This window comes from Physcomitrium patens, chromosome 4 (genome assembly GCF_059467195.1).
Source record: "Physcomitrium patens ecotype Gransden chromosome 4, ASM5946719v1, whole genome shotgun sequence".
NCBI lineage: Eukaryota > Viridiplantae > Streptophyta > Bryopsida > Funariales > Funariaceae > Physcomitrium > Physcomitrium patens.
The window spans coordinates 8,822,882-8,848,074 of NC_143413.1; the positions used below are offsets into that span (position 1 = coordinate 8,822,882).

At 34.4% G+C, this 25,193-nt stretch overlaps 2 protein-coding genes across 14 annotated transcripts; one reads left to right on the plus strand and one right to left on the minus strand.

The window, feature by feature from the left end:
* Window positions 1–8,434: 8,434 nt before the first annotated feature.
* On the plus strand, window positions 8,435–12,119 carry LOC112281938 (protein WALLS ARE THIN 1). Its single transcript, XM_024518999.3, has 8 exons — window positions 8,435–8,796; window positions 8,998–9,190; window positions 9,499–9,561; window positions 9,939–10,055; window positions 10,230–10,479; window positions 10,774–10,932; window positions 11,164–11,315; window positions 11,605–12,119. Exons 1-8 carry the CDS (start codon window positions 8,535–8,537, stop codon window positions 11,798–11,800), a joined length of 1,392 nt encoding a protein of 463 aa, XP_024374767.1. The 5' UTR covers window positions 8,435–8,534; the 3' UTR covers window positions 11,801–12,119.
* A 2,019-nt stretch (window positions 12,120–14,138) lies between these two features.
* Window positions 14,139–23,592, minus strand: LOC112281529 (F-box/LRR-repeat protein 15). 13 transcript variants are annotated; one of them, XM_090249659.1, is made up of 20 exons: window positions 22,508–23,191; window positions 22,246–22,336; window positions 21,892–21,978; window positions 21,500–21,726; window positions 20,974–21,167; window positions 20,525–20,789; window positions 20,217–20,349; window positions 19,917–20,019; window positions 19,442–19,642; window positions 19,023–19,293; window positions 18,568–18,666; window positions 18,085–18,173; window positions 17,554–17,653; window positions 17,199–17,369; window positions 16,702–17,015; window positions 16,308–16,506; window positions 15,561–16,099; window positions 15,267–15,330; window positions 14,925–15,011; window positions 14,139–14,618 (listed from the first exon to the last, which is right to left on the minus strand). In XM_090249659.1, the coding sequence occupies exons 2-20, from the start codon at window positions 22,319–22,321 to the stop codon at window positions 14,520–14,522; spliced, it is 3,318 nt and encodes a 1,105-aa protein (XP_090105785.1). In that variant the 5' UTR covers window positions 22,322–22,336; window positions 22,508–23,191; the 3' UTR covers window positions 14,139–14,519. The 13 variants fall into 13 exon arrangements, with proteins under 13 accessions (XP_090105785.1, XP_090105786.1, XP_090105787.1 ...); XM_090249660.1 differs by having other exon boundaries at window positions 22,724–23,160; XM_090249661.1 differs by having other exon boundaries at window positions 22,904–23,150.
* Window positions 23,593–25,193: the final 1,601 nt, after the last annotated feature.

The following is a 25,193-nucleotide window of genomic DNA, read 5'->3' on the forward strand; positions in this document are numbered from 1 at the left end:
TCTTCCACTATTCGCCATGAGGTCTTTTTTCTTTCAAGGAATATCTTCTTTTATTTAAAGAAGATTCAACTTGTTGTATTCCAAGCTCTCTTCTAAGCTTCTTTTCTTTTAAAGCTTATCTTTTTTCACTTAAAAGTTGATACTCTTCATCCTCATCATTATTATGATCTTTAATATCTTTATTACTGGTCTTAAGAATTTATAAGGCCTTCTTCTTCATCTTCTTTGTCTCCTCATCTTCATTATCTTCATCTTTTTATTTTTTTATTGAATTTAAAGGTATGTCCATAAATATACCATTATTCTTACTTGGACACATCTCCAAGTATTTACAAGTACTTTAATATTCTAAAAATTCAACATTATGACTTTTGATGATCTTTTAGAAGATATATTTCAATTCTTGAAGAATATCATTCTTAACAATCTTGCTCACTTTTTGAAGTAGCACTAGATTTGAAAATATAGGCACTAGCTCCAATCTTGATATTAAACCATAAGTCTTCATCTTTTATTGTTTAGTCAAAAGTCCTAGTGTCTTCTTTACTAAATTTTAATTATTGATATAACCACTCTCTGATGTCTTGTCTCTTAAATGAAAGAGTAGTTATTTTCTAAATATTCATTAATTGCTTACAAAAATAATCCAATTTTTCTTGTTTCCAAAAGTTGTCTATTTTGCCATAGCAATTGCTGAAACTTAGTTTCAAATTCTTTAATTAATTCATTTGAAGCTATTTAATTCTTTTGTCTTTTTTCAATTCATTCCAAAAAGATCTATTTTGTCATTTTCTCTGAATCTTCTTCAAAAAAATTATCTTTCAAGAGTTCTTCAAATTTCTTTTATAATATAGCCTTAGTATGCAACTCTTGCACCCTCTTTTTGATTTTTGGTATCACTGCCAAATTAATAGTGATAATCATCTTGATTTCTCAAACTTGATATACCTCCATTTCACATGAACAAATCCTTAAGAACTTAGAGATGTTCCTCCTATCAAACCTTCCAAACTTATCTACTACTTCTTATAAAGTTTTGATGGTATTTATATCCTCTCTATGCACGTATTGTCTCTCTTCCATAAATTGAGAAAATACCTTGAATAAATCATAGATACCCATTCCATCTAGTAATGCTAATCTTGGAATTTGATCTTCTATCTTGACTTGTTGAAAAATTTAGTGCCTTAAGGTTTTCTCAATAGAAGCAACAATAATGTCAAAGTAAAGAAAATTTGTCTTAAAAAAATACTAGCCTTTTGGCTATCACTAATTATTGAATTAAGTCACAAGATAGAAAAGCACCAAGTTTATATATAAAATTGTTCCTATAAAGGCAATAACATCAATATATAAGCCCTAAGTACCAAAGATCATTCAAAATATCATAAAATATTATAAAACCTTATATATCCTTAAGGTAAAATCCTCTTGAATTTCAACAACTGATATCTCATGTTCAAACCATCCAAACAAACTAAAATTGTATATAAAGTATTTTTGTATTTTTAACAACTATTGAAATAATTTTCAACTGAAATTTTGTTATGGATCTTGAGATATTACCAAAATCCTAATAATAGCTTCAAATCCTTGCTTACATACATCCATATGCAAATTTCTTCATATCTTACAAAAAAAGTATTTAAATACTATAAAAAATTTATATATGACTTTTTAATCTAATAGTACACACTTTTAAAAAAATTGAATCAAAAATTCATCTAAAAACTTAAGATATGGCTTCAACCATTACTATCAATAAAATGACTTATTTATTGCCTTTGAATTACATGTACTTTCTTCAATGCTTTATAACTCTTTTATACAAATTCTAAATGTAAAAATTCTTTTGCAAAAGACATAGGTCTTAAAATCATCTTTGTAGCCATAGTTTTTGATCTCCAAAAGCTATTGTAAAATTCCTTGTATCCTCAAAAGCGCAATAGTATATCTTATAAAGACACCTTAATTTCAAACACCTATAACTTCATCACACTAATTCCAAATCATCTAAAATTTATATACAAATTGTAGTCTAAATGCTAGATCTTACAACTTTTACTTTTGATTCTTAAATTCTTCTTTTAAAGTCGCCAAAATGCTTATTATGGTTACAAATAACCTCTTCAAAGCCTATTAGATATGGCTTTTGACTAATAGCAATGAAGATCTTTACCTTTGCCTTCATCCATCCATATTCTACTTTCATCCTTCTAAATAAGTTTTTTTATTATTTAGATCTTTATCTTTGAGCCCCAATCTTCTTTTTAAATTTTATTCTAAATATCTAAATCCTAAATAATTTAAATACTATAATCAAAGTACGTAAACTTCAAAATAAATTTTCTTACATCAACTCTCTTTAAATTAACCTTCTAACCACTCTAATATATATTAATATTTATAAATATATTATGAATTTTAGATATTTTTTACATATTATAAACAATTATAATACAATAGCTTTGTTTCTTTGAACAATGTTGAGTAGTATGCTTTGATTCTCCATATTAGAAATACAATCCTTCTTAATGATGATAAGTCTTTTATTACTTAGTAAGAAGTTTAAAATGAACCATATCAATTTGCATATCTTCTACTTCTAAAGGTATGTGTTGAAAAGACGTTTGTATTGCCATTGAATTATAATAACATTGAGGTATATTATGTGACTTTCAAATCAAAATTTAAAAAGTTAATTATTATACTTTACAATAAAATCAATTGCTTGACTCAATATTTGAAGATCAGATAAACTAAACATCAATTTTTTAACCTCATATTATAATCTATAAAAAAAATTGGCTAATAAGTGCAATATCATCCTAATTGATATTAATTACAAGTTGTTCAAATTGTGAAGCATACAATGTTACAAATTGATTTTCTTGTCACAAAAAATGGATCTTATTTGTTACAACATAAATTATATCATATTTTTTATACATAAAGCAAAAAAATTCTAAAAAAGCTTTCAAATTATTTAATATTAAATAATATTATTTAAAAAAGATAAAGACTATGATAGTACACAATCAAAAAGTAGTATTCCAATAAATCTGACTTGAGATCCTAGAATTGAATTGCTTTAGGATTGAAGTATAATTTCTAGTTATATTTAATTAATAAATCCTCAAAACTTTGATCTTGCACTATCAAAATTTTCAAGTAAGATAATTTTTGGTTCTTCAATGCTTCAATAGTATTCTATTATAAGAAAAAAGATATGAATTGGTACAATTTTTGAAATGGCTCCAATTATCTCTATATCTTTATTTTTTTATTTTTATTTCTCCTTGTGGTGGTAAATTGAGTTGATGCATTGCAAATATTAATTCCTTCAATTATTCTTATATTTTTACTATTGTACTCTTTATTTTGATAATCTTTGTCATAATAACTCTTAGAAGAAAAGAAATATCTAATATTGCTTAAGACAAGTAAAAAAAAACTTCACAATAAACAAAATACTAAAAAAAATATTAGTTTAGAAGAAGGTAATCAGTAACTTCTAATATACTTATGTCTTATTAAAAAAAAAGATAATCCATTTTTAATCAAGAAAAGACAAAGCTCTAATATTATTAGTATATTTTTGTCAATTTGTCAACAACAAGAATTTGATAAAAGTAAATATATAAGTCAAACTTTCTAAAAGAAGTATCATAAAATAAAAATAAAAAAATATGTATATTAAAAAGAAATTAGAATGGCTATTGCCAAAAGATAAGATAATTAGAGATTCTTGAAATTAGACTAGAAATAAGAAAAGTATTGATAAAAGTAAAGAAGACTTTGTTCTTGCTTCTATATATATTATCTACTTAAGAGCTACATAGAAATGTTTTGTAGGACTTCCAAAAATATATTAACTTTGTATGACATGTATTTCAACTTGTAAGGCAACTTTTCTATGTGGATGCCACATAGTTAGCTTATTTTGCAAGCTACTAATATGTGTGGCACGTGGTTAGCTTGTTGACTAAATTTCTAACCTATCAATTAACTAAAAATACATGTAAATCCAAAGCAGTGTCTATAGAACTTTTAAGAAGCTTTTCTAGAAGATATTATGAAATTAATTTATTTTTATTTATTTCTATGTATTCATATTATCTAAATAATAATTATAATAAATATATATCTATAAAATATAATAATTTAGTAATATTTAATGTAATTAGAATTCTTTTTAATCCAATTATTTTAGGATTATCGTGGCTAAAAAAATATAACCTTCAAATAGACTAGATTTTTTGTAATCTTAATTTTTTTTTGTAATTTAGCCTAAGATTCTACTAGATAAGTAGAAATCTATCAAATTAATATATCCAAGATATTATTGATAAGTACAAGAACTTTCATACATGTTGTAAAAGAAGAGTTAATTTTTGATATTTATGCCACATATATTGTTGATAAAAAAAGGATTTCTAGTAGCATTCCAAATCAATACCGAAATTATCAAGATATTTATTTTAGAGTGCCATTTTTACAATTGTTCCATCAATCTTCAAGAAGAAGTTCAACCATTATTTGTACTAATATATAATCTATTATATAATAAGTTGGATGTATTCAAGAAATATATTGATGAAAATTTGGCTAAAAACTTCATATGTCATTCTAAATCTCTAATTAAGGCTCCTATCTTATTTGTGAAAAAAAAATGGATCTCTACAAATCTGTAGACTATCAAAGACTCAATAAGATCAGTATCAAGAATAAGTATCCTTTATCATTATTTTTTAGACTTCTTAATTAACTAAATCAAATAAAAATCTACATGAAAATAGATCTACAAGGAGTATATAACTTAGTATGCATTAAAGAAAGAGATAAATAAAAAATTATATTTCAAATTAGGTATAGATATTTTGAAAATAATATCATACCTTTTGGACTCACAAATGCACTAGCTATATTTCAACATCTAATAAATGATATCTTTGGTGAATTTCTTGATGATTTTATTGTTTATTATTTATAAAATATTTTTTTCTATTCTAAAAACATAAAAGAACATGAACTTTATTTTCATCATGTATTATAAAAATTAAAAGATACAAGATTATATTTCAAAATAAAAAAGTGTATATTTTATATTATTTAAGTTGATTTTTTAAGATACATCATATAAAATGATGGTCTTATGACAGATCTTATAAAGGTCAAGACTATCAAAGATTGAAAGATCTCAAAAAAATAAAAAATAAAAAATATTTTTAAAATTTGTTAATTATTATCAAATCTTCATCAAGATCTTTTTTCAAATTGCGGCTCTTTTTATCTACTTGACATGTAAAGACAAACTTGAGTGAAAAAAGAAGCTAAAAGATCTTTTGAAGTCTTAAAGATATTATTTATTTTTGCTCCAATCTTATATTTTGTCAATTTTTTCATAAAAATAAATGCATCAAATTTTATTATAGGTGTTGTTTTTTCACAAATGAAAAAAAATGATAAGTTTTAGTTAGTAGCTTTTCAATCTAAAAAAATTTCAACAACTAAGATTAATTATGAGATCCATGATAAAAAGCTTCTTATAATCATAGATTCATTTCAAGCATGATGTCCTTATCTAGAAGGTGCTTCTATTCTAGTCATTGTATATATAGATCACAAGAATCTCAAGTACTTCATATCAATTCATGTTTTGAATCATCACCAAACCTATTGGAGCATGTTTTTATCAAGATTTGATTTCAAGATTACTTATCAATCTAAAAAACAACAAGATTTGTTAGATGTGTTTTCTAGAAATTCTTATCTTGCATCAAAAGAAGGAGATGCAGCCTTTAATCAACAAAAAATAATTCTCTAAAAGCTAAAGCATTTTCATCTTTAAGTAATAAAATCAACATTGACTATTGATTCAACCTTTATCAAGCTAATTCAATCAAGTATGTCCTTTAATCCTCTTATTCATGATATTAAGAATACTTCTTCTAAGTCTCATGATACTTCCAAGTTTGAGTTCAAAAATAACCTATTCTATTTTAAAGGTTGTCTAAATATTCTAAAAAAAAAAAGACTCATTTATATATTCTTCAAGCACGTCACAACTTTCTAGCAATAGGACATTTTTGATACAACAAGACTTTGGAGCTTATATATAAAGATTTTTGATAGCCAAAAATGTGGAAGGCTATAAGAGTCTTTGTGTAAATATAAAAAATTTATTTAAGATCAAAAATTCCTTGTTATTGATCCTATAGACTTCTTCAACCATTATCTATATCAAAATAATCATGATCTCCTATTTCTATAGACTTTATTATAGATCTTCTAAGTTTAAGTTCATATGACATATATTTGTGATTGTAGATTGCTTCACCACAAATATACATTTTGTACCATGCATAAAATCTATTTTAGGTGAAGAAATAATTAAGTTTTTTTTTGATAATATTTATTATTATCATGGATTGCTAAAGAATATTATATTAGATAAAAAGATATAATTTTTATGAAAATTTTGAAGAATCTTTTTTAAAATATTAAAGAAAAATAGAAAATTATCTTGGACCTTTCATCCTCAAATTGATGAACAAACAAAACTAGTGAATCAAGTTCTAGAATAGTATTTGAGGTGTACTATCAACTATCATCAACATGATTGAACAACTCTTTTGCCATTGGCAAAATTTGTGTGTAATAACTTAATATATTTTTTGCTCAATAAATATCTTTTTTTGCCAATTATGATTATCATCTATAACTTAATACTTTTGACTTTTTAAAAGTTGATGATCTTGCAACAAAAAATTTAAAAAATTATTTATCAAAGTTAAATGTAACAATGAAGTAGTAGTTAAAGGAAGCTTAAGAATAACAAAAGATCAATACAAATGCCTATTGTATGGATTAATCTATTGTAGGTTCGAACCTTTTCTTATTTGTGAACAAGTCAATCTTCTTACTTATTAATTTTATCTATTGGAGTTTATGAAGATCCATCTCGTATTTCACATGTCTCTTCTTGAACCATATAAGGCAATAAATATCTTGGAAAGAAGAAAAATGCCACCTCTTCCTATAGAAGTAGGTAATAATCAAGAGTTTGAAGTGGAAGAAATCATAAATTGAAGGTGGCACCAAAATAGATTGAAATATCTTATTTATTAGAATAGATATGATATTAGTGAATGCACATGGGAGCTAGTAAAGAATCTTGTAAATACAGTAAAGAAGATTGAATTTTTTCATTGATAACATTTATCATAACTAAGATGAAGAATAGCAAGATCCATAAGAGATGATGACTACTTTTTATAGAATTCATCTCTAAAAAAGAAGATAATATCACGGACATACATATTTACTTCAATAATTATTTATATGATTAAGTAGAAAAAAATAAGTATAGATTAATTTCATAATACTTCTAAAACAATTTCCTATAAGCTTTATAGACATGATTTTGACTTCACACATATTTGTAATTGATTGATAGATTAGAAACTTGATCAACAAATTAACCACATACTATACATATTGGTAGCTTGTAGAATAAGCTAACTATGTAGTACACATATAGAAAACTTACCTTGCAAGTTAAGACATGTATCTAACAATGTCAACACATGTTGGAGGTTCTATATAAAATTGCCACATAGCCCCTAATTTGATAGTATATATGAAGGCAAGAGTGAAGCTTTCTTCACTCTTGTTAAAATCTTTTTAATCTTTAGTCTTATTTCAAGACTTTCTAGTCTTCTTGTCTTTAGAAATAGTTATTCTAATTCAATATATTACCATCTTTGAATGACTTTTTAATATTTCTGAGTGACACAAGAATGTATTAAGTTTTTTTTCTTTAAGATTCATATCCTTGATACTTCCTATTGCAAGTCAAAAGTCTACCAATTCATCAACAGACTACTCCACCTACCTTTTATGCTCTTCAAAATTGGTGAAAGATAAGTTATTGGCCTCATTATTAAAACTAATGATGTGTCAAAAAATTAGAGGATTTTATATTTTAGCTACACTTCTATCCATTGATCAAGCATAGAAAGAGGTCCTAAAATCAAAGTGGCTTTATTCTCTTATATCTTATATTTTTAATAATATTTTCTTGATATATATATAATCCATTTTTTAAAAGTATCATCATAACTTTAATCATTTGTGACTAGATTGATCCACATCAATTCTCATGTTTTCTTTTTGTCCATTTTTCCATTCTCTCACCTCTTAATAATAAAAATTCTTATTATTATTCAGACAACTTGAATAGTAGAATATTCCTTTATTATTTTCTACACAATTTAAAGAGGCTTTCATTAAAGATATAAACCAACCAATCATTTCTAAATGTCAATAACATCACGTCTCTTTGTTCTTCATTCCATGCCTCTAAACCTTTAAACGGTAGACATCGAAAAAGTAAACTACAAAGGAGAAAGTAAGGACGGCATGACGAGGAGGAGGAGCCTTTTTTGCGGTCCACCGAAGCTTTTGCAGCCGCCTCGCGAGCCCCGCCAGCGTCGCGGCGTGCGCGTCGTGAGCGCGGGGCTAACGATTTCATGGCCCTTCACCTCTCACTTCACCTGGTTTTGCATCGCAACTGGGTTGCGTGTAGCGACGCAATTAGAGTATGCGTGTTTGTTTCGGCGATATTACTTTTCGCCGAAGCAAACGTCGCCTTGGGATTGCTGATGACGCCAGTGGTCAGGGTGCAAGAAGACCATCTCAGCGGACCCCCTCGTAGCACAAAATCCAACGTCCCGCATCAAACTGGTGCTGATCCTGGTAAAGCCATCTACAGTGGCATCTCTGTCTCCCGTGGTAATCTCACAGCCCCACACAACTCGTTCCTCTCTTGAGAGAGCTCTGCTGGTTAATGAAAGAGAAAGCTCCGTACGCTACGTGGGTCGTTTGGTGTCATCAGTGCAGGTTTAGTTGTGGAGTTTCGAATGGTCAGAGTAAATTGCAGAATGGTATGGAAGAATAGAAGAGTGGGAGTTTAATTTTTTGAGCTTTTGTTAGGGATGGTGGATGAAGGATGGCTCGACCGGGCCAAGGTTCATGGGGCCATGATCCTGTGTGGTGCTGGCTATGGCGGCTATTTCGTGTTTTCGAAGGCCTGTTTGACTGGGGGGGTCGACCCGTTTGTGTTTTCAATGTACCGTGACTGCATTGGCTGCATCACTTTGTTTGTGTACGCTTCGGTCTTCGAAAGGTACGATGTTTATTTCAAGGTCTTGCCAATTTTCCAGAATAGTTATGTGCAGAGCTGGCGATTAGTAGTCAGTATGCAGGATGCTTTTCTTCATGATGCTTGAGTATATCGATTCTTTCGAAGAGCGGGAATGTTTGCCATAGGTTTGTTTAAAGTTAGATCTTCTGTTGTAGGAGTGAGGTTTTTTGTCCCATGCATTTTCTGTTGTCAATTTGGCATCCTTGTTTCTTGAGTGCGCAAATGGTTTTTAGCTGGTTGTTGATATTCTTTCAACGACCGATGGAGTTGGAATGAGGTTTGATCTGCAGGCAACATTGGTCAAAGATCTCCTTGGAAATCGTAGGACTTCTTTTTGCAATGGCAATTTTTGGGTACGTTAAATATTCGTATTCTCTTCCTAAATAATCGTTGCATAAAATGCCGCGATGTTCTTCGAAAATGTTGAATGTAAATTCCATGTCTGTGGGTTCCGATGTGTGAATGATAGCCTTGTCTTAACCCTGCTCAGAGAAATACAATGCTATCTCATTAATGTTTGCATTTCTTGGTGTTATTCATTCAATTCATCGAAAGTGTACTTTTATATGTTTTCAAGAAAGGAGGCTTAGAATTTATCATTATCACTGTGAATTAATGACATTCCTGGATTAGCTGTGTCTGCTGGTTTTTGTTCAATTCGTCTAGGGGGTGTTATCTTTCATATGCTTCTATAATAAACTTCAGCTGAACATGTTGTTGAATTCTGCAGAGTTTACTTGCAGCAATTACTTTTCCTAATTGGCCTGAAATATACAAATGTGATTTTTTCCTCCCTCATGATGAACTGCATCCCAGTCTGGACATTCCTAATAGCAGCAATTTTCCGGTAGGTCCTATAATTTTGCGTTGCCTTCACTTGCCTAGCTTTTGAGTTCCTGTGGCTAATCCTCGCAGGGTTTTAAAAACTCCCTTACTGGACGCTTTGTTCTCAAATTCGTAATTTGATATATTGGAGGTGACACACCACTAATAAGCTGCATATCATGCTATTGTTTGCCAGGATAGAAGAAGTTTTTTGGTGTAGGAGAGATGGGCAAGCCAAAGTCCTGGGAATTTTGTTCTGCGTCTGTGGAGCTACTATTCTGACTCTTTACAAGGGTCCTATACTTTTTGGAAATTCGACACCCGTATCTCCTCTTCGTAATTCTCTATTCTCCGTTTCGCAAGTTCTGAAACTCGATTCATGGAAATTCGGCGCACTCTGCCTTGTATTTGATAGCTTCGTCTGCGGAGCATTTGTCAACCTACAGGTGCCCTACAGGTTACAGTCTCTTAAAAGTCTACTACCAATACGTGTAACAACATATTCCTCTTGATTTTTGTATCTGGTGTATTTCATAGTTCCATCTGTTGGAAACCCTATCTTAGTAACTCTGAAGTCTAATCTGTTAACCATCGAATAGTGGCATTATTGCATCCAACGAAATCCTCTCAGTGACCTGATGCTGTCAGATGTTCAAAGAACTACTATGCTTTGAGCTTGTCATTCTGGTTGAGCCGTCACCATTCCTCATCATGTAGTGTTTTTGTGTTAAATGGTTCAGGTTCCAGCGCTTAGGAGATTTCCCGCTCCACTCACCTTAATGTCCCTTACAACTCTGCTAGGTGGTTTTATGTTTGCCATCACCGTTTTCTTCAGGATGAAAGATGTCTCGGAGATAATTTTTTCTCCTGGGCCAGACCTCATCGCAGTCATATATGCAGTAAGCCGCTTGAAGCTTGATTATATCTTCACCGAGTTTATGTGCTCAGTTTACTAAAATTGGATTTTTTTCGCTCCAGTTAATGTTTGGAATAGACACATATCACCTCTAGTTTGCAGTTTCGAAGACAACATTACTGCAATTTGCGGTATCCTAGAATATTTTGCTCAATGGAAAACTGAAACAGTTATCACGTGTTCAGTTGATACTACAATATGCTGTGATCTGCAGGGACTAGTGGCGTCAGGGTTGTGCCTCTTTTTCCAATGCTGGGCGAACCACAAAAGTGGCCCAGTTGTTGTTGCGGCCTACACTCCGATGCAGCCCATTTTCTCCGCAATTTTTGGTACCATATTCTTCGGCAATGTGCTCGTCCTTGGAAGGTAAGTTACAATTAGTACATAGGGTTTTGTTCATGAATGGAAACCATGATACCAGAAATATTTTCATTTTTAACATTTCAAATTTCAACAGTCGAGAAATGAAAATGTAGAGAGTAGTACTCTTATAGCTTTTGATGATAGGACACTGATATGACCTGCTTAATTTCTGCATTAGTGTTTGCAGAGTGGAGCGCTGATGAATCCCTTATTGCTTGGTTTGAGGTCACGTAGGTTTTTTAAAAACACGTCTTGTTTTCATCTAACATTCAACACCCGGTCTTTGTGGCAGTTTACTTGGTGCCGCTTCAATCATCTCTGGCCTATTTCTTGTGATTTGGGGAACAACAGAGAGTATGCGTTTGAAAATTCTCTCACTCCAAATTCCGACTCATGGATATTATGGAGATGCCACGAAGCCAACTTCACCTCCTGTTGATCCATTTCTGACCATTACTGCACCCTTGGTCCAGCCATTACTATCGTAAGAAAGTTTCTGCATTGTCGATCTACTTGAGGATGTTCGACAGTCTCATCACAATAATTGATCTTTTCATGGACGGAATGGTCTCTCAAGTTTGTAAATGTAGATGATTTTTATATTTAAATGGCCTATTTGAGATGACCTTGGAGGTGTGAAACTGCCTTGATGCCATTACAGACTTAGTTTATCTCCCTGGTTATTTAATATTTACGATGAACTTCAGATTTCAACTCGAGACTGGAGGATACTTCTCCAACTCAAAACTTTGTAAATTATTTCATTTAAACTCTATTTTGCATTTGCAACATACATTTGAACTGGAATCTGATGTACTCGTTGCAAATTTACTGAAACACTTTTTTTTGGACACAAGTAGTGGTATAGATCAGAAGTCTTCGCAATGGCCGCTGAAGGCAAGCTGATGCTTCTTGAGGAAGGTACCCATTGATTGTGAAGTAGCTCATTTAAATGCATAATTTGTGACCTCTTGGTGGAAGCCTTTACGAGTAATTTCTGTATATCAATGACATGTTTAAACTGTTAATTTAGGTTCAGAAAGACGTTCTGAAGCAAGTTTTCACTTTATATGTCCTCTCACATACTCGAGAGATTTCTGCTGTGGTTTTCTGTGAGCTTTTGTTTTGGGAATTGAGCAGTGAAAATTGTATTAGTAGTCTTATATCTTGGTCACCTTGACATCATCTTTCCATATAAATTACTTTTTGGAAAAGTATGATTTAATGTAAATTCGTTAAAAGATGTTTTCTAATATATGTCAAGCAAATCTTGATTTGAAGTGGGCAAAAAATGAGGTTTGGCTTCAATTATTGCCAAGTTTTGGGTAATTAAGAAATTGATCCACAATTGAAAGACTAACAATGTTAATAAATTGTAGAGAATTGGCCACCAATTAGGATATATAAAAAGATTGGACAAAAATAACAATTATTTTATTAGTGGTTTGGCATAATAATCCTCAAGTTCATACTTTATAGATGAATATCTCTCCATGAATGACATTTAGACATATCCAAATTTTTGCATATTTATTATGAATTTTTTAATAAAGTAATATGAGCTAGAGATTATAGTGTATGCAATGGATGATTGCAATGTTGTTGGCAAAGGCCCAAATTTTGAATCATAGCTTTGGTTGTGACCTTTGTTTATTTTTCATTTACAGTAAAGTTTTATTACATATTAGGTATGGTTTTATATTTTTAGAAGATATCTTCGCTCAAACTCATCAATTATAGATTTTTGGATTAGAATTTAGAAAAATATTTAAGAAAATATTTAATAAAATAAAATATATAAAGAAGTTAATATTAAAAATTACTTAGAATTCCACTTCAAAATATAAAAAAATACAAACAATAACTCTATAGAGTATTAAATTTATAATTGCAATAAATTAAATAAAAAGATATTTTAATTTTGAGGTGAAATTGATATAATCATTATTTAATATTTATAACTACTATAAGTTTTGAATAAATTTTAGTTTAAATAGTTATAAGAAAATGCAAATTATGTATATATGTATTCTTATATAATTATATTACAAATTTTAATCCTAATCTTAGATAGAAGGCAAGCAAGAAGGTAGTGCTTGGAGCAAAGAACTAAGAGAAGAAATTGAGCAAAGAGAACAACCTTTGTCTCTAAAGACTTGATGAAATTTTAGAATTCTTCACAAGTTGTAGGCATCTCAAGGCTTACCAAGCCTAATTTGTGGTAATCTATTTATCTTTAAATAATCAATTAAGTGTCTTCTCATCTCCTTTGGGGTGTAGCTAAAATCAATGCCACTTTCATTCTTTGTAACAACTTCTAGCACGTTTACATGTAAAGATTTTTTCATATAAAACTTATTATTACAAGTCCTTGTTTCAATGATATTATAGCATTAAATTTGAATTGGACTAGTTTTGTTTGGCGTTGTAACAAGATTCTGAACTTTCATTTTTTTGAAGTACACAGTAGCATGGTTATTTTACTTTTATGAGTAGACTTGCCCACATGTTGAAAGGAAATGAATGGCCTTCCACTAGTCTCACCAAGATCCAAAACATCTATGGTTTGAAACCATTTTTGGGATACCAAAAACCCTTAAATGGTAAGACTAAGTAACATGGTTAAATCCACCCCAAATCTCCCAAATTATAAATGTTGTTCGTCAATAGAGATTTAAGAAAATCTCGTCTTGTTCTATAGGTTGTTAAATAAAACTAGTTACTTGGTATTCATGATTAACTTTGGAGTCAATTTTCGTAACGATCTTGGTCAGTCAGGTAACTGATCACTTAATGATTCTGTCTCAAAGGCCTCACAGCAAAATATAAATTTACCCACTCAAGCTCATGTTCAAGAGCGAGCGGTAAGGAGGGTTCCTCATACCAAATATATGTACAGAAGGTACGATAGAAATAAGAACCACAGAAGCTGCAGATGTGATTCTAGTCATAATAATCCCGACTGTCATACCTCTCATAGTGAGCAAATACATTGAGAGAGGGTAAAATTCCTTATGAAAAAAAAAAAAAATCTAGGTATTTCACGAATATGTTGCTTGAGGCAACAAAACTCTCCTAACTTCGTATCTTTAGTCTGTAGATAGATCAACAAAATTACTTATACAATGACTGCTTCATAGAACCTCGTCTGGTGCCTAGTGTTCTTCGAAAAAAGTTGTCCTAACCGAGCCTTGCGCATGCCAAATGTTAATATGAAGGCAGCCGGTGCTCTGGAGGTATGGTGCTGTAGAGACGTTTGATGCTGAGGGCTCGACCACGAATAGAGGCTAAATCAGCAGCGATGATCTGCAAGCGAATATACCAGCTCAGCATTCTCACCAACGTTCGAAATGGACAATCGGATTACACGAAAGCGGTGGAGAGGAATGTAGGAACAACACTTTGGCTCACAACCAAGGTCTCATGCAAAAAGTAGATAGGTCAAAGAATAGCTCAAGAATCCATCATTAAAGCAGAAACTTAACTGAAGTACCTCACAACTAAGTTGAGCCCTCATTTGCAGCAGCAATCCTTGAGAGCTTAAGGGATACTACTTGGAAACAAGAGAGGAATGTTCTATGAAACAACGAGAAAACTTGTTTTGTACCATACCTTAGTACAGTTGCGAAGATCTAGACTCTTTAGAATAGTACATCCCTGAAGGGCAACTTCAAGCATCTGAAACTCGATTCCACAGCCCTGTGAATACACAAAAAGATACACAAAACGCCAATGGGTAAATGTACATCAAGAGTTGAAGTGGGTATTACTGCGATCTAAACAGCTCCAAATCACCAGATTAAAAACTAACAAAGGGCACAAATCATCAAATAGAGCAAGCGATTTTCTGAACATGCCAAGTACCAATTTTACTGACCAACTGTAGCACAAATCAACTGAATAACTTCAGCTGTGTCACAAGGTTCCGAACGGACAAGGAAGAAAACAGCTTACGTGGAGAGAAAGGGTCAGGAGGCGGGGACATTCCAAATTGAGCACTGAGAGAGAAGCACAGTTGCTGGAAAACATGCAGACAAGCTTCAGCATTCAGTACCAAAGCCTTGCTTCTTAAATCATTGACAACACAGGCTACTATGAAACGGTTAACGTTCCTAAATTGGAAAGCACATATTCACTATAAGCTACAGTTTACAAACGCAAGGGTGAAGTTACGAAATCGCTTCAAACAAAAGGAATAAAAATAAAAAAGAAATCGCAGGACATCTGAGCGGATATATGATATCATACCTCAAGTTAAGTGACACAAGATTAGTACATGCGAGATAAACTTCCCGAATGTTAGTGGAGAGCGACAGGCTGATTGTAGAGAGATGAGGGCAAGCCTCTGCCACTAATCTAACAGAGCGAACATTTTGACAGCCAACGCAACTCAAGCTCTGCAGTGCGCGTTCAGAAGTAGAAAACTCAACGCTGCTCCGATTTCCAACAACCACCTCCATTGCAGAGTTAGCATCCCTTGCACTGCCCTGCTCCGCAACCAAGTCAACCATGTCTACACTCGTAGGAAAAACGTCCATTGAATCAGCCGGTTCTAGAGGTTCTTGTCGTGAGCAAAGATGAGCCCATAAATGATCAGTCACACTTGCACAGCCATTGAGGCTTATGTGAACCAGATGGGGGCATTCAGTAAGAACAGTTTCAATGGCCCTCCGACCCAAGCTGCCATATGATATGTCCAGTTCTTGAAGTTCGGGGAGCTTCTTGCCACCATGCAAAGCATCCAGAGCGTTTTCCTCAAGATACTTACAAGCAGATAGTCTCAAGACCTGGACACATAAACGACAAATCATTACATTGAATTTCGATATTCGAAGAAATTATTTATACGAAAGAACCAAGCATTCTGCTTTTGTTCCTAGCCTATCTGCTTAGTTGCAGAACACACAACAAACTATTGTGCAGGCATGCAACACTAAATACAATGAAAAGATTTTAGAAAGTGACAATGCAGAGAGAAAGGTGTAATTTTCGCACCTTCAGACGGGGGCAAGCTTCAAAAATTGGTGATAGATCAGTAAGAAAAGTGTAGGAGAGGTCTAGAACAGTCAAATCAACCAGTTTCTTCAAAGCCAAGAGCCCCGCAGGACCAACTAAGAAGCATGCAGCCAAGACGAGTTGCTGAATTGCTGGGCAAGCAGAGGTTGTGGTCGCCAAACACTCGTCACCCAATTTACTGTCGAGCATCAGATGAAACCTATCAGCTAGATATGAGGGAAAAAAATGAATATATATATATATATATATATATATATATATATATATATATATATATATATATATAAATATATCACATGCATCACAAAGACATTTAAACTAGCAAGATGCTGAAAAGCATCTATGCCAATCCTTCATAGGGGCTATCACAAACCTGCAATATGAAGCGTCTAAAGATGAAAGACTTGGACAATCGATGATCGCTTGAGAAAGAAGTCCACAACCCCGCAAATCCAAGGCTATCATCTGATCGGCCTTGATTACCAGATTTGTCAGATGGGGGCAGATGCCAAGGTTCAAAGACAATAATCCAACTGGAACAAAATAGGCATCTATCAGACGGTCACACCCATCCAAGTGAAGGTGCTGGAGCCCAATGCACGACAGCTCAAGGGTCGAAACCTTTCTGCAACCCACTAATGAGAGCTTCTCAAGAGATGCAGTACAGAGCTTCACTTTCACCAAGCCCTGTACAACCATACTCTTGTCAGAAAATCAGAAATCATATTAAGACACTTGCTGATTGATACTGTACCCAAGTGATGACATAAGTGAACAGAAGAAACGACCGAAAAAAAATTGGATCGAGTACAATTCAATCCAAATTATAAAAAGGGTTTACAAGATCAAAGAATAATGCAGGCAACGTACATCACAATTGTCAAGAACCAGCGTATTCAGTTTTGGGCAGCCTCCTCCTTCGCTGAAAACGTTGCAGACCAGGTCTGTCAGAGATTCACAGTCAGAGAGGTCTACAACTCGTAGCCAAGGGCAACGCAAAGCCAAACTTGCCAAACTCGATTGATTTTTCAGGTCAAGTCTCTGTCAATAACAAATACAAAACCGCAACTCAGTAATGTCGACTTAAATTCGTGCAATAATCAAATACATCAATACAAATGTTCACCTCAAGCAGGCACAGCGGTGGTTGGGTACCATTTTCACACTTATGTTTTGACAAGTTTATGCGGCTAAAACTGGCAAGGGCGAAAGTTATCAAAATTACCAGCAGACTGCTGGAAGCGAGGTCGATGTGATTAAGAGCGGGACAATTAGTGAGGTTGAGCGAAGCAAGAAAAGGACTGCGTAATGTAAGCTCCACCAACCTGTAAGTTCACTTTAGATAGGTTACAAACTCGGGAATAATGCATTCCAAGATCTAAGTCATGTATGACGTTCCAGAAAAATTACAGGGTCCTAGTTGAGATAGAAAACCAATCCTACTCGGTTAGACAGCCACATTCATCAAAGAACATCATCACACAACCTCAGATAGGATTCACAACTCAACTTCGTAAAATTCATCAATAGGTGATAACTTCGCCATTGTATGAACTCTAGTTTCACAACAAATCACCAGAAGCTTTGTGATTATTCTAATACCTTCAAGACTACGCCATCAAAACATGCTAACTGTATTAGATACATAGTATCCTAAACCAAATACCAAGAAGCACTAATTATACAACATGAATTCAACTTATTTTGACGTAACACTATAAATAACCCCACAAGTAATAGAAATATAGAAGAGTACTTCTTATTATTAGCCAAGCTGATGGATCGCAAATGTGGCAGGTCGAGAGTCACCGATGTAAGCAGCCAACAGCAGTCCATAGCCAACACCTGATAAAACCTCCAGTAAATCAGGCGATTTCTGCGTCTTCTATACAAGATTAGTTTATTAGATATTTTGGATATACTTCAAGTGCTCTCTAATTCTTCAACGAACTGCAATTTTGAAATTAAATTCTTGGAAAAAATTATTGTTATCAAACCTACTTGAAGCAGATAAGTAGTCGTCACAAAAGTCCCACTTCAAGATTATAGAACACAAGAATCGACTTCTTAAATGTCGTTTAAATGTCGGACCATTGAAGAAAGCAGTACTATTTCTTTGCAGAATAACCATATGTTTAGAGAGCCAACCATATTGAGTCGTGATTGTAAACTTAGTAAGTAAGCGCCGCATTAATCAAACAAAGCAACAGAAACAGGCCTTCTAGGAGACAGTTCATACCTCGAGCATTATGCAATGTGAAAGAGCAGCCATAGAGGAGGAGTTAATGCCTTCACAATTTTGCAGTCTAAGCTCTGTCAACATGGGCATGCGCACTCCCTGCCAAATAAAATCATCAATTGTACATGGTTTACTCTCCACAGACAGATGCTCAAAACAACCTTTATTCTTCAAGATAGTACAAGGTTCGACAGGACATAGATATGCTGTAACCTAAAGATAAGACCAGTGTCATTGTCGCTTCAGATGATCAAGCAGTTTTCAAGAGTAACCAGATCAAGTTAACTCCGACATTTGCCCAAATCATATGGGAAAGGAGAAGGAGAAAAAGAATGTGATTTACACGAAGTTTTATCAGAAACAAAGGGTGGAGGGAGGACAGAAGAAGAAGATAGCAAAGAAGATAATCGTGATGATAATAATGATAATGACGATGTCGGTGACGATAATAATACCTCAAGGGAAATATTGGAACAGTTGGAGGCATCAAGAATCTCAAGATTTGGGCACGCAAGAGAAACCTCGCGAAGAGTATCATCAGTGACATACGCACAGCTGGAAATGTTCAAAGATGTCAGCAGTGGACAGGCTATTGCGGCAGCACGAACTCCAGCATCCGAAAGCTTGTGACAAGACGAGACATTTAAGCTCGTAAGACGAGGGCAATGCAGCACCGCAGAAGCAGTACCAGTTCGATTCAGCGAAAGTTCCTCCAGTTGTGGACACCTGTTGTACAAAAATTACGCATGGGGAAAAACAAAAGCCCCGATGTGTGGTATTAGAAGAATGCACAAATCTACAATAAGTTAACGATTGAGGAATCAACATATCTATGACAACGTCACAAGCGTGATCATGATATAGAAATTATGACCTAATGGCAAGTCGGAGGACCCGGCACTTGATAATTTGCAGTGAACGTAAACCTTCATGTCGTAGCTGCACTTCTTGAGCACCTCCACTTCCCAAGCTAGCATCCGTTATACTCAAAGTGCGTAAAGATGCAGAGTTAGAAATTGTAGAGAAAAACATTTCATCCAGCAAATTTCCACCCAATGTGAGCACCTCCAGGTTCCTGCAAACATACATAGAAGGCATCTCAAGGACACGAGATGGCAGTTTGTACCAATTTGCTGAATTCTAATTCTGAGCTAATTAAGTTCGCAATAGAAACCAAGAAAAAAAATTATTCACTGGTAATATCACTGGTGAGTTAAGGTCTCAACAGTAAGATGCGAAAACATCAGAACGTTTTGAGATACAAAATAAGCTTGTCAAATCCATCGAAATGAGACGGAAGCTAGTGTATTTAGTTCTCGTCTTATACTCGACAATTAAACAAAATGCACCTGAGAGAACGCATAGCATCAAGGATCAGCCAATCTTCAACATTGGCTGTATTCTTCAAATGTAGCTCGGTTGCCCTTGGATAACGAGCGCACACTTCCGCAACTGCATATACTCACGGAATGTGATCATAGACATGTTTCTCAACTATTTCGACATACAATCTCACGCAGTGGAAAAGAAACAGTACCATCATTCAAAATTAGTACTACGGTATAAGAAAGAAACTGGAAAGAGGTAGAATTACCCTAAATATCTCATATTTGTAGAAGGAACTGGCCTTAATGCAATGTAGATGGTACCTTGCGCATTTGTTACTTTGCGGTACTCAAAATTCAATGATTTCCAAAAATCTTCATGGACACTTGCTGCACGCCACTGTCTACAAACCAAAGCCGCGTGACATAGAGTGATATGGTCCAAACAGGAGAACACCTAGAAGAGCAGAGACACCATTAGACTTTGCATATAGACACAAGCATATGCCTGCAGGAAAAAAAACATTTAACGTCTGGAATACATACACCAATAAAACCACACTCAAGCCACACACAGGTGACCCTGCTCATTCTCAGAGTGTCGAATCAAATTTCTGGACTGGTTAATGCACCTTGATGAGCAAATCGTCGGTTAGATCAAAGCGTGATCCATTAACCTTCGCCTTTTCGACGTTGCTATCCTCACTCCCATCTCCGGCATTGCCAGACTCCATGTTGCCCTCACTTCTATCCAGCAACTGCGATGAGGGATTGGAAGGGGGACCTATTGATGAACTCTCTCTGGGAAAACCTTCGAATTGCAACGACTGACAGCTGGATGAGCTTGAGTAGTCTACTGAAGGTCCACCTGCACTGGCACTTAGAGGATGTTGTCGCCTGCGCATGAAATTCAGAATACTGTTGCTTAACTGCTGCACTTTGAGGATCTATTTACATACTATAATTAGTAAACATATACTTCGGTAGAAAATTCCCCAAACTAAGTTTAAGATACCATGGAACCACATGCATCCTGATACCACAAAATCGAGAACAGGTGAAGTGCATTGCAGGTACTTACGAGAGGAGAGGAAGGTACTTGACACGTTTTCGGTGGTTATGCGGTGGTGTCGTCGGATTCTGTAGGAGTGATCGTGCATCCGATCCAGGACGCAGATTTCGAATCTCCTGTTTATAATATTCCTCCAAGCTTTGAAGGGAAGTTCTCTCCATAGATATAGTCTCATGTTGCTCGTTCCCAACTAGAAGATTTCTCTGAATATGTGAATAAAAAAGCAATTACCTTTACATTTTCCTCATATGGCTTCCTTACAACTGACAACTTGGGGTTCTACATCTCACATCATCAAATTTTGTTGCTTACATATACACCAAAAATAAAATAAAATAAAATAAAATAATTACGGGAACCATGTGCACTTCAGCCCTATTCAGCAAATTATTACGCAGGGTCAAAAGACTCCACTAGTGCCAGTTCAGCCCTTTGGAGTCCAGTGCATACGCCATCGAGAGAAGTAAGTGTGCTGGCTGAGGTTTCATCTTAAATCACAATAAGTACTTGACATACCAAAACGCGCTGAACTCACCATCAAAGAAGGCTTCACGAATTGAGCCAGGTCATCATCGTAAGACAAAAATCTCTCTTTCAACTTTGGAAGCGGAGCGTAACCAATTGGACTGTCAAAAGCCTGTGCTTCAGGCTCAGTTTCGGGTATCTCGGAACCTCCTAAAAGGTTTCCGTGCCCTGACGCGAAGGTGTAGCTGGCTTCAGCTGCTTCACATAATAATGCTTCATCGTATGTCAGCTGCTCGTCTGCGCCATGTCTCCAGAAACAAGGGCTGTGATGCGGCGAAAGTGATAACGAGGCGGAAGAACTTCGACCTTCATAAGTTTGACGGAATCTACTAACGCTTGGTTCGTTAGGCAATGAGTAGCCGAGATCAGTAAGCATTTCATCATCTTGCAGCAATACTGTACCTGGAACTTTAGCCTGGTCCGTGTCTATGAATTCTTTCCTGCTATTGTCATGCTCACCAACTTCGGACGAAGGGTTCGGTTCACCACCTGGTGCAATTTTGAGCATGTAGTATAATCATGAATATATTTCGAATACGCGACTGACGTGAGATCAAAACAATATTTGCAGAGTAAATGAATCAAACAATACGCTGAACAATGAGAGCTGTTCCACATGAATGAGACGTTCAGCGATAACCATCGCTTTCAAGCTGTGGCGAAAGTAAACCCCTCACAATGGCTGATGTGTACAAGTACCACGTGATCTCACGCGATTAAGCTTTAATTGCTAACAGGAATGGGTCATATGCTCACCATTTGTGAGCTCAGGTCGAATAAGTAACCCATCAGCCAGCCAGGGTATGCCGCCTTGACTATCATCGGCGGCCATTCAAAACTATGTTGTCTGCAGGTGCAGAGATAATCAATTCCTGAGAGGGACAAACCTACGAAACACGCAGTTGTGGCACCGCAGGCATCATATAGGAGATTCTACATATATAACAAGGAACCAAAAAAATACTATTTTATTTACATGATAGAAAGACTCAAACGTGTAAGGAGGTGCTGAATGAACCTGACATGCCGCATTTGACCCAAATCAATTATACAGAAATCCCTAAATGAAATCCTCCGATCAGATGCTGAAACCGCACTTACTAACAGAAGCAATAGTCCTCTTAAAAAAATTAGGGTATGTACTTGTCCCAAACTGATAAAGAAAAATGAAAATAAACGCTTCCCAACAGCAGCAAAATTACCACGACAGGCTATTCTGTGAAGTGGACTGTACCTTAGGTACAACGGAAACGCTTCACCCGAAGCGAAGACCTCACAACATTCAGCTTCTTTCAACTCCTGACGGCCCCATAGCGAAAAAAAAAAAAACAAAAAACAAAAAACAAAAAAAAACCAATTGACACACCAAGAACAGACTATCTCAGGACCCGTCGCGGCATCAAGGGATCTCCACCTGGGTCCGCATCAAAGAAAGAAGTGAAATCCTTTCCAGGTCTGCCCAAAGCTACTGTTAGAAATCTCCGTGATTGCGGCGAGCGTAACCGAGCGTCCATCACAGCGCGACATTCCACCGCACACCTGCCGCTCTGAAAGTCCCCCACAACACGTTCTTTGCCCCATGCAAGATCTCCCACCCAAACCACTTCCAATTCAAACACGAGATGCACGAAAGGTACGCAGCGGGAGGCAAGCGCTTGCGCATCCTGGCACTACAAAAACCTAATTCCGCGGTTCAGGGCCGTGTCGGTACTCAACTTTCCTACGCTTTTTTCCACGCAGCTCGGTACTTGTCCACCACAAACACAAATCGTTGACAAGTGGGCGTGTCCTAAAACCCCAGAGGGTGACCTGCTCAGCCTCGTCTTGGGCCACAAAAAGGTGACAAGAGACACCTTTCCACAATCCCTCACAGCCAAGAGTCCCAAACCCACACACAAGGGGAAAACGACAACACGCCCACTTTCGCATCTGATCTCTCACACAAAATAACAAGGGCACCGAATAATTTCCTGCATATAATCCTCTCTGGATTGGACGATTTCGCGACCATTATCAGTTATAGCACCACGTCAGGTTGTCGTAAAAAAAACTCACCGCATGAATCCCGGATTAGTTTCGAGTTCAAGGGAACGGCTCTCCTCCTCAAGTTTGAAATTTGCAATTTTGTCAGAAAACCCCTCCACGAGGCTTTACCGACTCACCCAAATTCCCTTTCATTTCTCTGAGCTTCAGCCGCAACGTCAAAGGATTTTGTTGCACTGAATTCTACTGCTGCTTGAAGCAATTCCCTTCATAATCATTTCCAGACCCACATCATGGATTGCGGTGATTTTACCGCACTCGACTGAAGTTCATTACCCGGGAACTGCCACGCGGAGGCATGGCTGAGGTGTCCGTAACTTCCTTTGCCTCTGCCACGTCTGCTTCCACGTCACTGATTTGTATTCTTTGCTGCCAGCGTGTAATCTGCTGCATTGGTGCGTTCATTCTTTGTCCTCCCCCCCATAAAAAAATGATATTTTGTGCCATGATTGTGAAGTGATTTCCAAGTTGAGAATGGAGCAAAATTTTAAATTGCACAAGTTGTTATATTTTATATGACTAGTGGAAACCCATGCCATTGGCTACAAATATTTTCTGAAAATTATGATTGGGAGTTTTTGAGCTCCATGCGGAGTGATTTTGCAGTGCTACTCTCGGCAATTTGCAGCAATAGCTTGTAGATTTTGATTTATGATTGATCAAAAGTTGAGTTATTGCTTCATTTTTGTTTAATTTTTGATGAAAACAATGAGATATGCAATCAATCAAAGATATATATATATATATATATATATATTAAGAAGTTATAATATTCAAGTGAATATAATAAATAAATCATATTAAAACTATGATATTTAATTTTTTATATTATATATGTATATATATATATATATATATATATATATATATAACTCAAAGCATAATTTAAAACTAATTATTTGCAAATTTACATATATTCCTATAGGTTGGAGTAATAGTTATTACTTTAAAACAGTTTATGTGTATTTTACCATCGTCAAGTATTAATTATAAAAAAAGAAGAAAAAATTATAATAACTTGTACAAAAAAATATTTTAAATTATATATATTTATATATATGTGTGTTTGAAGACTTTTTTTAAAATTAAATTACTCCATGGATTAGAAACTGAATATTTTTATAACTATTTAAAAATAATAAAATGTGTAATTAGATCAAATGAAAATAAAAATGATTTCATATCTAATCAATGTATTTTTAGTTTTAGTTATTTTCTTGAATATAATCTTAATCTTTAATAAGGCGACATTCTATATTGTAGTTTTCTTGGTCCATGCATTTTTAAGAAAATAGTCTTTCTTTTTTTAATCATAGTTTCAATCATTGTTTTGTTTTGATTATAAAATATCTTGTTCTATCTGTATTTAATTTTATTTGTAAGTTTATTTTATGTTAATCTAAAAAATTCCTTAAGAAATATATAAGTTTAATTGAAAGAAAATTTATTAAGAGTCATGAATGAACAATATGTTTAATTAATTACATTTGTTTAATATTTACAACACCAATTAGCATCATTTTAATATGATCAATAGAGATTTTGGAACTGGTCTTATATTCTAGTTAGTTGCATTTTCTTAATACATGCAATTTACTTCCAAATTTGGTTATTTTTTTCTATTCATTATGTATTTAAATATAGAAGTAAATATTTTATAC

Bases quoted from the DNA above. Each gene is read 5' to 3' on its own strand.
- LOC112281529 (XM_024518175.3), bottom strand. From the start codon at position 22,321: ATGGCCGCCGATGATAGTCAAGGCGGCATACCCTGGCTGGCTGATGGG. The intron at 20,020-20,216 runs GTACCATCTACA...GAGTATATGCAG, and splicing joins CAAAGTAACAAATGCGCAAG to TTGCGGAAGTGTGCGCTCGT. The intron at 16,507-16,701 runs GTTTGTGATAGC...GATGCTCGACAG, and splicing joins TTAGACGCTTCATATTGCAG to TAAATTGGGTGACGAGTGTT.
- LOC112281938 (XM_024518999.3), top strand. From the start codon at position 8,535: ATGGCCCTTCACCTCTCACTTCACCTGGTTTTGCATCGCAACTGGGTT. The intron at 9,562-9,938 runs GTACGTTAAATA...TGAATTCTGCAG, and splicing joins TTTGCAATGGCAATTTTTGG to AGTTTACTTGCAGCAATTAC. The intron at 10,480-10,773 runs GTGCCCTACAGG...TAAATGGTTCAG, and splicing joins GAGCATTTGTCAACCTACAG to GTTCCAGCGCTTAGGAGATT.